Source organism: Myodes glareolus, chromosome 4 (assembly GCF_982192425.1).
Source record: "Myodes glareolus chromosome 4, mMyoGla1.1, whole genome shotgun sequence".
Taxonomy (NCBI): domain Eukaryota; kingdom Metazoa; phylum Chordata; class Mammalia; order Rodentia; family Cricetidae; genus Myodes; species Myodes glareolus.
In genome coordinates, this window is record NC_142029.1 from 62,173,421 (window position 1) to 62,187,440 (window position 14,020).

The window sequence follows — 14,020 nt, forward strand, 5'->3', positions numbered from 1 at the left end:
TCAACTTCTGGTAGGTACAGAGCACGCCCTAGTTCTGAGCACAATTCCACGCTCTATCTCCCTGACGTTTCCATCCAACTTTAGAAGGTAGGAAACTCTCGCATTGACAAGTACTGCTGCTTGGGTGCACACTGTACGATTCCAGAAGTATTATCTCAAAGATACTATGACTCTCTCTGTGACAAAAGGCCGAGAGCCCACGTCCAGGATGTAGCAGAGCTGAGAACGCCTCTCTGTTCTGGAGACTTACATAAGGTTGTCTCTAGCATCTGCCAATTGCCAGGGTCACAGGTTCTACTTATCTGCTAGAGCACTCTGTGGACTCTTCTGTCCATGAACCTTTCAACCTTCCCCCTTCCACTTCGTTCACTGAGACGATGTAGGAAGCACTCGGTTAGTTTTGTACATGTGAGGCCAGAGATCAAATTTAGGGCTGTCCTTGGGATCTATCCACTTTATTTTTTTTCAGATGGGGTCTCTTATTGGCCTGGAACCCATCAATTAGGCTAGACTTGTTGGTCAGTGAGCCCCAGGGATCTGCTTGGCTCTGCCTCCCTAGTGCTGGGAACAGAAGCACGCGTCAGAAAACCCAGGTATTTTACGTGAATTCTGGGGATCAAACTTGGATCTTCATGATTGTAAGGTACTTAATTGAGGTCCACCTACCATTAAATATCAGTGTTATTTGATTAACTGATTAAGGAGCCAACTGAGTCAAGCAAAGGGCAGTAGCTTATAGGCCTTAGCTTACATGGGTGTGGCACTCTTCCTAAGAATACCATCTCTGCCACTCCCATGGTGCCCTGGTAACAGCCTCCTAATACAGTTGGTACTGCTGGGTCCCATGGAGCCGCATTTCAGTCAGCTCTGGATGAATTGTCTAAGGCTAAACGAAGGGCTCAAGCTACTGATGATAAAGGTGTTATGTGGCCCAGGCACTGTTACCACCCCGGGAATGGAAATGATCAGTGGTTTTGGACACTCTTAGACCCAAAGACATTTTCATTTCAAATCTACCCAGTCCCCTGGAGATGGGGACAGGCAAAGGGAGGCACCTCATGGATCCCAATGTTTGGAAGATCAGAAGAGAGCAAACTCTTCCATAGAAAAACCACCCTCTTATTCTAAAAGAGCAGTTTTACCAAATAACTCGGTGGCCCTGTAAACTCATCACAGTTGTGAAATTCAATATAATGTTCAATTAGATAAAAAATTATACATGGAAATAGGATGGTTATGGGTACCACTGAAGGGGAGACTCAAAGGTTATCATAAAAAGAATGCAAAATGTATTAGCAACTTGCTCCTCTGGGTAATAAAATAAGTTTATTTATATATACATGGTAGCTGAATTCTGTGGATACGGAAAAATAAGTCATACATCCACAAATGTATATATAACATATGTATCTTCGATGACATATATTATATATAAATTTTACTTTACAAACAAGTTTTCTCTATACATACTCACACACATTGGCATAGTCAATGCAATAGCTAACAGAAATATTATGATAAGGTTAAGGTTGGACAGCAACATGTGAGAGAGCGAATCTTGGCACAACATTTAACCTGCTGCGTTTGTGGGGTGAAGTCTTTGAAAAGAGACAAGCAGACTCATGTTCAGTAGGTCCACACAACATTGAGAACACATGTTAATTCTGAAGGCCGCCTTTCTGTCTGAAAGGAGAATGAAGGAGGAGAGGAAGTTGTGGTAAGAAGACCACAGCAACAACACAGACATTGAAATCAACAATCAATTCAAGTCCCAATCTGACAATAAGAACATCTATATTCAAAATATACTATCAAACTATTTTTCTTTTAAGGGGGCATTGAAGAAGTTGGATTCCTAGCCACGGTGGGCTAGGAAGGGAACAGAGAAAGAGGCTGCCTCCCACAGCCCCTCTTGGGTCTCTGAGAGTCCGCTCCCTATTGGCCACACTGGGTATAGTGTGAGCTGGGAATGCAGTTGGACCTAGACCAGGGGAACAAGAGAAGGGAGGCAGGGGACAGTGAAAGCTGATAGCAAGTTCATGGGTAGGTCTGCAGCGCTTCTGCCTGTAGACAGAATGGCACTTCTCTCGAGCGATTCATTTGGCAATCTTTTTCTTTAAAGATTTAATGGAAAAGGTTAAAAAAAAAATAGTTCTACACCGCCAGGCTTTCTTTATAGACCGGTTTCTTAGGGGGCATAACATCATTGCCTTTAGAGAGAGCAATACAGAATCTCAATAAATACTTGTCCCTTGAACAGGGAAGATCAAGTGTGGTACAGCCCCAAGGCTGGTCTCTGCATCCATCCTCCCAGTGAGAGAGCCATGGGGTCCAGGGGGAGGGGGAGGCATTGGGAAGGGATGCAGGGAAGGGTTTCTAGGGAGCACTTTCTTGCTAGACAAACGCAGTCCCGTTTGTTCTAGCAGGGTGGGAGCACCCTGTGGGGTGATGTAAGGGGCCTGGAACCCCATGATGCCTTGATGTCTCCCATAGAGCCATTAAACTTGACATTCAGAGATGGCACAGTGAGGCTCCAGGGTGGCAAGTTTCCTTCTGTTTTGTCTGCTTGCCTGTGTCTTCCGCTTTGGCTCCCCAGTTCCCTCCACTAGTATACACACATGGGGACAGGAAGTGCAGACATATTGAGCCAAGGGAACCAGAGCTTCAGGGACACACAAGGGCCACTCACTTGGCCATCAAGCCATTCAGCTTCCATGGGGGACTGGTCTCTTTCCTCACCTGCCCAGGGCTCCTGGGACCCCTACGTGCCCAGAACAGCCAAGAGAAGCAATCAGTGCAACTGCTTTGCTTAGAAATACCTTTATTTTATAAAGCCATGGGTCATTCTGTAAATTTTTTTTTTAAACCACACTTGTAAAAAAGATGTTGACAATTCTTAAGAAAAAAAGCTGAAAATGTTTCTTATTAAGTCAGGGTTACACAAAGGTTATATTTATAATATATATATTTGTATATTTATAATTTAGAGACAAAAAATAGGGAGTGGCAACGCAGAGGCTGCTGCATCTAGATCTCAGAAACTTGATCGGTTCCCACGAACAGTGTTTCCTGGCAGAAGGGGTTCACAAGGACCATCCCAGTGTCTCGATAGTCGCCATTGGCTGGGGAGCGGGGCTCTGAGAGCTGGTCCTGGGGAGAGAGCAGGGAAGATGGTGTGAGCTGGGGGTGGAATGAGGGCTGACTGCTCTTTGAGAAATGCACAGATATAGCCAGGTGTGGTAGCACACATAACCCCAGCATTCTAGAGGGTTGTAAGTTCAAGGCCAGCCTGAGCTCAACAAGTCAGGCAAGTAAGCACACAATAAGAAAATGAACACACATATGCACAGGCACACATGCACGTGCATAACACACACACACACACACACACACACACACACACACACACGCACGCACGTGCACACACACCCCTTACTGCCTTAGTGAGCAACAGTTGATGTCCTTGGACTCCAGGCTTTACTTCCTGCCTATTTCTCACGCAAATTCGCAGCTCCCCCCCACCCCCCAAATACAGCTATGGGTACCACCGTACTACCTTTCAGAGTCTCACAGGCCCAACAGTCTTCGGAGCCCAGTTCAGCCTCCACTTAAGCCCCACCCCCTCAGACTGGTAAGACTCAACAACACAAGCACCCACATGGACAGACCCCATCTCTGTGTAACAGTGCCCTATTTGGTAAGTGAAGACAAAGAAACAAAACCACCCCTCCCCCCACTCTCAATCTGTCTGCTAAGCCCCAGGGTAGGAAAGCCTTTAAACAGGCCCCCATGCTGCTCAAAAGGGACTTGAGCTTGGGAGGCTTCAATAGGGTTTCCATCTCAGCTACCAGGGACTACAAACACTTGTGGGCTACTAATGGTAGTTTCCGGATCCTCAGATATTAACTTAGGGAAAAGACAGACCAGCAAGCGCCTGAGTAAATGCCAAACCACCAAAGCCTCAGAATGTCCAGGCTATTTCAAAGCTAGTGAGCTCACAGCGCGGCAACAAGCCTGTGTATGCTGGCCCGGGCTAGACTTCTCAGGAACAGCTTCGTTTATGAAGCCACAATTCATTCTCTGATGTTTATCTTTAAACACAACAGACAAAAGACAGTTCCTGAGGAGGAGCACTGGCTGCTTTAATGGGTGGTCGGGAGAAGAGGAAACTGTGTTGTTGAGAAAATGTCTTTTCAGGAGACAGACATGTTCCTCAAGGGCTGACTGGCCATGTCACACCAGAAGGGTGCACAGAAGCTTGGCTCTTCTCACCAGAGAAGAGATGTCCTTTTCTGTACTCTTGGACTGAGCTGCGAGGGGTTTGGAGGTTGAAATCTGGCTTGTATTGCTTTACAGTTTTAATAAGGGCAAGTATGGACCAGTGGTGAACCTGGATAGGGGATGTATGGGGGGGCACTACACGAAAAAAGAAAGGTATTTAGGAAGTAACCAAGACAATAAAGGGGGAAGGGGAGCAGGAAGGAAAGGGAGGGAGGGAGGAAAAGGATGAAAAACCAGAAAAGTAGTCAAGTCCCTTGGGCACTGTGATCCGCCATTCTAGCGTGTAGCTACTTTTATCATCAAAGCAGGATGGGAGTCAGGCACAGGTGCTTTCTTAGGCAAGGCATGAGGGAGCATCTGGATGGCAGGTGCATGTCTGAGGATCCTGTGGGTGGTCTACAGGGCAAGGATGCCCCCAGCAGCTTCTATCCTGGCTCCGAGTGACCTATATTTTGACCCACACAGCATAAGTTGTGTGTGTTGGAACAGATCATAGTCCTTTCAGAAATACAGCAGAGCCAAGGGAGTAGACTGGAGGGGTTGGGGGTGGGGGGCAAGGGCACACTCTGAAGCCAAACCTGGCATACTACTTGTGTGACTTTTGTGGTGCATTCTGTTCATGAGACTGGCCAGGCGGCCCTTCTCCTGGGAGTCCCCTGGCCTGGTGCTGGCTTTAGACCAGGAGCCCCAGCTCCCATCCCTCCATCCCTTTTTCTTCTACAAGTAGAACACCATGGTGTTCTTCAAGCGGAACTTTTCTACAACATCTTTATGGGTTCTGCTCTTCAGGGGTCATTTCCCCATTTACAGAGAAAATATAAGAAATTTAAGCTTCGCTGCCCAGATTCAAACCTTTCTCAGATTTTCCACTTACTCTAAGAAAAATGCGCGCTGGCTTCTCACCTAAATGAAAATCTTCACGAAGTCTGTCTTACTACCGGCTCTTTGATTATTATCTTTTATTGAGTAACTACTGCTGTAGGCTCTGAACCGAGTAGGGTGAGTCATAGTGGTCTTTTTCACGCATGGTTCATTCATCTGTTGTATGTTTGCTACAGATCACCATGGGCCAGGCTAGGCACAGTTCTAGATGCTGGGAATGAAGGAAGGAATTCAACCAACAAGGCTTCTGCTCCTGGGCCCTTATATTTCAACAACGAGAGGAAGATAAATGTGTCACCAGAGCACTAGGCTGCAATGCTCCTGGTGAGCAGGGCTAAAAGGAGAAAGCAAGCAGGGATGGGGGAAGATGATGAGGGCGTAGCTCTAATGGGCTTAGGGCAGAAAGGCTCCTTAGGGAGACCTGCAGGAAGTAATCTAGGTGTTAGGGGCTAGGAGAGACTGGGGATTGGTAGGAGGTTGTGAGACCAGCTCATGAAGGGACTGGAAAGAGGAACTGAGCTTTTTTCTTTGTGTGTGTGTGTGTGTGTGTGTGTGTGCGCGCGCGCGCATGTGTACAGTCAACCTGGGTTGTGTAAAAAGTCAACCACAGGTGGGGTTCTACGGGAGTCAGCTCGAAACAGGATCTTTCACTGGGAATCGTGTGCTTCATGATTAGATTAGGCTGGCTGGCTAGGAAGTCCCAGGAATCCTCCTGCCTCCACTGGCCAAGTGTTGGCAAGTTCATGCACCACCATACTGGGATTTTTACACAAGCTGTAGAGATCTCTCCCTTTCTCTTTCTCCCCCTCCCTCCCAGTCTCTTTCTCTCCCAGCCTGTGTGTGTGTATGTGTCTCATGCAGCCCACGCTGACCTTGAACTTCCAAAGTAGCTGAGTAGCTTGGACTTCTGCTCTTCCTACCTCTGCCACCCCGGTGCTGGGACCACAGGTGTGCATCACCACATCCAACCTTAGCTCCTTGTTACTGCAGAGAGGAGTCACTCAGGAGCTGGGATCCATGGCTAATGGGGTCATGCTTTTGAGAGGTCATCTGGCTCCCACGTGGGGTCTGCCGGAGGTGTGAGCGGATGGACAGGTTGCTCTCCTAGCCATCAGGGTGTGATAGAGGAGAGGGCCACGTGCAGGAATGAGAGCAGCTCATGCTTAGGAAGAACCGACAGAATCTGCCAACAGACATGCCAAGAGCATGCAAGATGGCGCTGGGGGAACTAGCAGTGTTGTGTATGCCACCAGGAACACCAGGTGAGCTTGAGGCTGGGACCAGGGGTGGGCATCAAGGGTTTCATTTTGGGTCAATGAATTTGAGTCTCAGTTAGGCTGGTATGTGGCTGAGTTCAGGGGAGACATCAGAGCTGCGGACGGGAAATATGGTACCGGTGCTCCAGCAATAGCAATTATGTCATACACCTAAGAGAAACAAGAGGAGCCATAGCAGCTGAGCCTGGGACTCAGCGATGAGCAGTCTGACAGTATAAGACTTAATATTCCCAAATTGAGAAGGAGCTGCCAGGAGTAGGGACTTCAGGTAGACTGGCAGTCACAGAGTAAACACCAGGATGGGAAAGTGGGGGACACTGATGCTCCGGCAAGAGGGCCACATCCAACCTGGCGGGTTACACAGAGACTCGCGCAGCCGTGCTCGGAAAATGGGTTAAAGAAGGCGAGCTGGGTGCTCCCTTTGGCAGCACATAGACTAAAACTGGAACAATACAGAGAGGATTAGCATGGCTCCTGTGTAAGAAAAAAAGGGTGGTCCACGGAGGGAGAGAAGACTGGAGGAGAGGGGACAGTTCACACACAGACCTGCGAGGGGTGCTGTGGAGGAAGGGATGTCCAGTGTGGAGGGGTGGAGCTTCCTAAATGAGGAAGAAAGGGGCAGGTGTCCTGTGAGGCCAGAAAGTTGGCTGCTGGGGTGGTAAGGGGTTGGGAGGGGCTGGTCTCCCTCAGGTCACCTAAAACCTTAATCCTTAAGTGGGGAACTCAGCTGGGTTTTGAACAAGGGAACAATGTGGTTGCATTCCATTACTGAAGCTCATCCTAGAGGCCCAAGAAGGGAGGCGCAGGGTAGGCAAGATACACTGTCACAGCAACTCAGCTCGGCTGCCCCCCCATCTCTCTCCTGAACCATCTCCAAGGTGTCTGTCTTCCTTTGCTAGCCTACCTAGCAAAACCCAAACCCTCCCTGTGCCTCTTGCAGGGCTTTCTCCCCTGCATTTCATCAGTTACTATTTTAATTTGCTTTCGAATGACACCAAGCTTCATCTCCCAGCCACAGTTCAGAACTGGAAGTCCCTGGAGAGCATACTTTCATCTTCCCTGTCCCCAGAGACTGCTTGCCACAAAACATTTCCTCAGTAAACATTTGTTACTTATTCCCAGACTGACAACAGTTTCCCCAGACTTTGGTGTGCAGAAATTATCCCCGGCTCTTGCTTCAGAATCAGATCCCGAGTTTGGTTGGGCTGGGGCAGGAGGAGAAGCTCCTGGCCCACAAAGCACTGCGGAGGAGCAGGACTCAGGGCTCTCTGTGGAGAGTGACCCTGGAGGTGTGGGGCTGTTACCTCTGAGGTCTCCAGGGACTGGATCTCCCTCGGGAGCTCCACCGCATGCCTGTTGAAGTAGTCCATGGTGATGGCGTTGTTCCAGTAGCTCAGGTTATTCTCCGGGTTGGCCGTCTTCTTCTTCCTCCTCATGCAGCACACTGTCAACAGGACGGCTGTGGAGAGAGCTCCAGTCAGAGAACAGAGCTGAGAGAGACAAGTGCCAAAGTCCCAGCGGGGTGCAGAGGAGGTGGTACTGTCCCCAGCCACTTAGCACATTCATTCATTTAATAGACTCCTGTATCCCAGGCTGGCCTTGAGCTCACTGTTTAATGAGGATGGCCTTCAATCTCTGATCCTTCTGAGTTCTGCCATCCCAGGTCTGTGTCACCATGCCTGGTTTAAGTAGAGCTGGGGACTGAAACCAGGGCTTTGCGCATGGAAGACAAGCACCCCAACAACTGCACTAGCCTTCACTTACTCAGTTGATTTCAACCTCTACCTTTCTGTTGAGCACCTATTGTGTGCTAGAAACTGTTAACAGTCGCCACTGCTTTCCTAAGCATCCATCCTATCGTGTGCTTGCAGAAGAGGCTAAATGATACATGGGTAAGAAGATCAATCAGGTGGCTTCAACACGGATGGCTACCCAGTGAAGACAAAATGGCCAAGTGAGAGAGGCTGCTTTCGTCCTGGTGATGGCCTCATAGCAAGGGAACTGGCATCATGGAGAGGAGCTGGCCACATGCAGAATGGTTATTATGTTCCAGGATTGGGGACCTGCATGTGCAAAGAAGGGAGCAAAGTGTGGACAGTCCGTGTGTGTGAGAAAAGGAGCAACATGGCAGGGAGTGTGAGGGGAGGTAGAGGGGAAGCCAGGGCAGCGTTGAGAGGTGTACCTCAGGGCTTGGGGCAGGGAGGCTGCGTGCATTTGGCGGGCCCTCGTGGTTGCTGCAATGCTGCACTTTTAATATGTGTCAAGCAAGGTCTTTGTTCGTCTGGTGGACAGCTCCCCAGCACCTGCTGCAAAGACCAGCGTGCGTGTTCTGGGCCCCACTCTTTGGGAAGACAGCAGCCGAAGCAGGAGGATGACAGAGATGCATTAGACAAAACCCCCAGGCTCATTTAAAAAGATGTGCACACGCAGTCATATAGGTTTTATGTTTCAGGGACATTACCGATACTGATTGCTTTAAATTTTCCTTTTGACCTTAAAGAGTCGATGTGAAGAGCCCATACTTTTCAGATAGAACAGTGGCAATTTTGTTGATAGGCGTAAGAGCACATCTGGATTTGAGGGCTCCAAAGTTTCTGGTCTTTAGCGCCTGGGGTTCAGCCTGAGATTGACACAAGGGCTCACCCTGCTGAGGGGACAGCAGCACAGCTCTTCTCAGGCTGCCCTCACACCGTGTGACATGTGACCCTTGTCTGTTCAGTCTCTGAGGCCGAAGAGTCCTGGAGGAAGGCGTGTGCATGGGCTCTGTTGATGACCCAGGTGCAAACAGTGGCTTTAGCACCGTCCCGAGGTGCATCTGTGGTTGAAGAGGTGGGGTGCCTCGTCTACACTCACACAGCAGAATGGTGGTTCATCATGGGAAGCAGTTAGGGAGGGGGTAAGTGTGTACTGCCTTGGTTCGCCAGCACCAGAACCTTCCACAGTGAAGGGGAAGAGTTAGGACTGTATGTACCTGACCAACAGACATCCTGAAGGTGCCTGGCTTCTCAGTGCCTGGGAATGCGGGCTCAGACTGCTCTGTTCAGAGGCCAGCACCAGGGGGCAGCAGAGGGCCAGCTCCCTGGGAAAGTCCACGGGTTTGAGCAATGAAGCCTGAGCACGCTGTCAGGATGTGGGCAGCAGCAGAAGCTGGCACATATGTGAGCTGAGACCTCAGAGCCCAGGCTCCCGCCCTGGGGGCTCCCTGGAACATTCTGCCACTTTCCTCCCCACTACTGGCCCTCTGGAGATCATCTCTAAACAAGGTCAGGAGGCAGCTTCCATTTGCATTTTGTCGCATCGGCTTTGGACAGAAGGACTTCCTTGTCATCGGCTAAGCAGGCCTCTAAAGTGTCTTGAGAAGCCCCTGGCGCATGGAGGGGACTTCCGAGTGGGCTCGTGGGGATTTCAGACACTGGCTGGCATCAGATTGTTCAAGTTTTGTGAATCTGTCTTTCCCCTGAATCCTTCTGAAACCCTTTCTTCACTGCTTGACAGAAGGGGAGGAAGCGCTGCAAAGTCCAGTACGGAAACAGCACAGTTAGACCACCTTTCCATTCTTCTGGGAGACACTATGGTTTGAAGAACACAGCTGGCTGTCACAGGGTCCCTTCCCTCCCTTCCTGTTACCTTTATCCCCTCATAGCCCAGTCTCTGCCTCTGAAACATCAGTGACAGAGACAGCCTTAGAGACTCCCAGTCCTGGGGCGAGAGGGATATGGGTGTTAGAACCCGATATTAACACGTTCCTGTGCTTTCTCTTCTCTTGGATAAGTCCACGGCAAAGAGAGGGAAGAGCTGGGTGTGTGGGCAGGTGTGTTTGATTCCACAAGCCATTTTTTAGGGCTGCAGGGCACTCCATAAAGCACTTGAGTGGCTGTAGATGGGGACTGGGATGGGTTTCAGCTCCTGTGCCCTGGATATAAGCCCACAAGCCTAAGGAAACTCAGGGGCTTAGTGTCTGGCTCCTTATCCAGACATGTGGGAACTGGGTGTTTAGAAGTCTAGCAGGGGACACTACCTTGAAGCCCAGAGGTAGCTATTTTATCTTGACCGGGTTATGGGCAGGATGACAATCCATGGACAACCCTGCCTTGGGGTAGCCATCTCTGTACCTTCTCCTCCCATTGGTCCATTGTCATAAGGAGACTGGGCACCTAGCCACACTTCCTTTGGGTCAGTTTCTCTGCTGCTTGGTAAGAATCAATCTAACCCAGGTTTTCTTAAACGGTAATGACAAAGCGAGTTAGGTCCTGTGAGTAAACATTGCATCTCTCGCTCTCTCTCTCTCTCTCTCTCTCTCTCTCTCTCTCTCTCTCACACACACACACACACACACACACACACACACACGTAATGCACATGTGTGTATTTATAGTTAACATTCACTGAACAATGAACACAGCTAAGAATCATGGTCCCTATAACATGTCACCCTTGGAATATTGCACAAATGGCCCAGAGTCTAGAACAAGCCCTGTTTGGGGGCAAGGTACACTGCTAAGGTCACGGAAAAGCTCTCCTTGGCCCTGTCAGGTTGAACTTGGATTGGTGATGCAGCACGCCTGCAGTGTCCCTGGCTTCTTTGTTTAATCCTCCCCAAAGCTACAGCCTCCTCGTGAGGGTGTCTGGGAGAAAACGTGCAACCCTGTGAGACAGGCCAGGGAGCTCAGCTGAGCCTCCAGAGGGTTCTGTGACAGCCCAGAGCACCTACTGGTGAGCAGTGACCAATGGCAGGCCAGAGGCTGCCGACAGGAGGCAGCGCATTCTATGCATCCTGATGGTGGCAGCAGAGACCTGCTCAGCAGCCACAGGGCTCCTGGCCCTAGTTCGCAGTGGCCTGGAGCCAGTCAATTTCAGTTCTCAGCACATCTGAAACAGAGTTGGCAGAGAGTATCTGGCAGGGCTCAGGAGACAAAGCACTTCTCAACCCTGGCACACGGGTGCCCTTCCAGCCACTGGGAGGGCTTGTGATGCGGAAGGCGGGTGAGCTGCTGACCCTGCATCCATGTGTGGGCTCAGAATTCGCTCTTCTCATCACCGACTTCCACTAGAACCAGGGGAAATCACCCTAAGACAAGCAAGCATGGGGTGGAGAAAGCATAGCTACTGTCAAGTCCCCACTGAAGAAGACCCTCCTATACCACTGCTCCGCACAACCTGGTTTCTCTCCTAGCCCCTTTGCTAAAGGCAATAAAGTCTACATTCACACTTTGCTACCAGCCAGACTTTCGGGAACACTTGACAGTCTATCAAGGGATGGATCCACTGTGAGGGCTGTAGAGTAGCTTTGGGGTACAAAGACAGTAGGGAAGGTTGGGACATGGGTCTTGAGGAGGAGCTCAGTTTGTTTGGTCACTAGATAGGTAGGGCAGGACTATGGAAACATCCCAGACAGATGAGTATTTCTCTGAGCAGCACCTAGGGCTCTGAGATTGGAAAGATACTCTAAATATTCCCTGGCTGTGGTCAAGGATTGCCCATAGGCTGCCACCGAGGACACAGGGTGGATGTAGAGGCAGCCAGGACCCAGGTAGGAGTGAGGAACCACCTGTGTAAATGCGGAAACGCCACAAAAGTGGGCCCTGCTGTCTTTCACAGTCATGGGACTATGAAAGTCCAGCATGAACAAAATCAGATCTTTAGAAAGGGTGTCCTACCCCCGCCCCCCAGAACCTGAAGGTTGCTCTTGTAGCTCTGAATTGTCTGTGAGATGCAGTTTGAGGCTGTGTCTCTGTTCTTGCCTTGGTTGACATCAGTTTACCAACTGAGTGGTAGAGCATGGGTGCTGACCAAAGCCTCCTGCCACCTTGGCGCTGTGTATACTTGTTTATTTTGTGTAGACAGTGTAGGGATAGAATAAAACATACCTGAGGCTCTGGCTGTAAGCTAGAGCATCCGACACACTGGAAGATTATAAATGTGAGAAGTAATTGCTTTTATATTATTTGCTTATCAATAGTGCTATATTTTCTCCATCTCATCCCTCTTTTAGAAACAGGTAAGAAAAGCTTAAAAATTACATGTGTTTCCACCACAGACAATAAAGCTGCTCTCATGGAGCATGAGACACGGCCAACTTTAAATGTTCCCTGCACTGGGTCCTGGAGCGGGAGTGGATTTCCAGCCCTGACACAAGGGTTTTCAGCAAAGCTGGGAGAAGAGGTGCTTGCAGTGAATCGATGAGTGGAACCCTGGCCATGGTAAGGGCCTGCTGCGGGAGCTCCTTCCGCTCCTTCGGCCAATAGCCACTGAGATACCAGCTCACTGGGGCGCCAGATCTCATTATAGATGGCTGTGAGCTGGGAATTGAACTCAGGACCTCTGAAAGAGCAGTCAGTGCTCGTAGCCTCTGAGCCATCTCTCCAGCCCCCAGTGGCTATTGGCTGAAGGAGCGGAAGGAGCTCCCGCAGCAAGGGCCTAAGCCTTCTGTGCTGCCCTGTGATGTGAGGGAAGGGTGACATCCTGGCTTCACAGCCTCCCTGTGGGAAGAAGCCTCAGGGCTTCATTTAAGATCAAGGTTCGTTCACAGGGTGATCAAAGCCTGATTAGCCAGCAGGGTTGATGCCGGCACAGGCTCTGTTAGCGTGGCTGACATGGTCCCCGCTGACTACCTGGTCTGCCTGGGCATGTATGGAAAGCTGCACTTCTAGGGACCAGGGATAAAGTGGTGACCATTCAGAGGTGGCAGATACAGTAGGTTTGGGCAGTGCAGTTCTATGAAGGAGATCCTGAGGGTCACGGATGAGGAGCTTGGGCCAAGAATTTTGTTCCCCCCAAAGTCACCCCAATGCCTCTGAGACTGAGGGGGATACCACTTAGGGACTACAGGGTAAAAATGACAAGGCAGACTCGAGGTTCTCAAGAGAGCGGGGCAGAAAAAGATAAGTCAGAGAACAGGCTGTCTAGGGGAGTGCGGAGCACTCAGTGACATCTTTAATGGTATCCATTTGAGGTAGGGTAGGGTCAAGTCCTGTGAAGATCCTCTGAGGACAGAGTAACACGCAGGAAGCCATAAAGGAGGCCTTCAGGTTCTGAGAGACCCTGTATAGTGGGTTCTTGGACATCTCCTGACACCTCCCTCTCAGAGGGATGGATGCTGCAGAGAGGTGCTGACTGTCATGAAGCAGAGAACTATGAGGTCCAGAGGACACAGTGCTCACATGACTATGAAGGGTAAAGCAGGCTGGGTAGTATAGGGATGGAGAAGAGCTAAAATCTGCGGAACTCCGAGGTCTTAATTCAGCCCATGCATTAAGAACTGCGTTGGCCAAGGCCGATGGGATTTCCCAGCACATGGAAGCTTTCTCTCAGGGGAAGGGGGAGAGAGGTAGAGGGGAGAGGAAAGACAGGTGGACAAGTGGGAAATGACAGTGACAACGTTTCCACCTGTAGCCCGTTAACTCTCCGTGGCCAACTGTCACCCATGGTACCCAGTTTCTTGAAACGGGGGGTACTCAACAGAACTCTAGGCAGGAAGGACCGATGCTTCAAGCAAGGGCTGCAGCCCTGCCACCCACTCCCTAACATCCGGATCCTAGGCCAACCAAGTCTCTTAGATAGTCTGGTGTTTCTATAACACG

The 14,020-nt window shown here is 50.1% G+C and overlaps 1 protein-coding gene and 1 non-coding gene across 8 annotated transcripts in view; one reads left to right on the forward strand and one right to left on the reverse strand.

Moving 5' to 3' along the window:
* Window positions 1–1,304: 1,304 nt before the first annotated feature.
* Window positions 1,305–14,020, reverse strand: part of Tmem108 (transmembrane protein 108) — a 281,925-nt gene continuing 269,209 nt past the window's right edge. For all 7 annotated transcript variants that reach the window (XM_085689649.2, XM_048417293.3, XM_085689647.2 and 4 more), the window contains 2 exons: window positions 7,745–7,899; window positions 1,305–3,150 (listed from right to left, as the gene is read on the reverse strand). In XM_085689649.2, the coding sequence (XP_085545775.1) occupies window positions 3,028–3,150; window positions 7,745–7,899 (278 nt within the window). In that variant the 3' untranslated portion in view covers window positions 1,305–3,027. The remainder of the gene's footprint in view (window positions 3,151–7,744; window positions 7,900–14,020) is intronic.
* LOC125389175 (U6 spliceosomal RNA) lies at window positions 6,853–6,960 on the forward strand. The gene has a single exon (XR_007228412.3). It is a non-coding gene; the product is annotated as a U6 spliceosomal RNA (small nuclear RNA).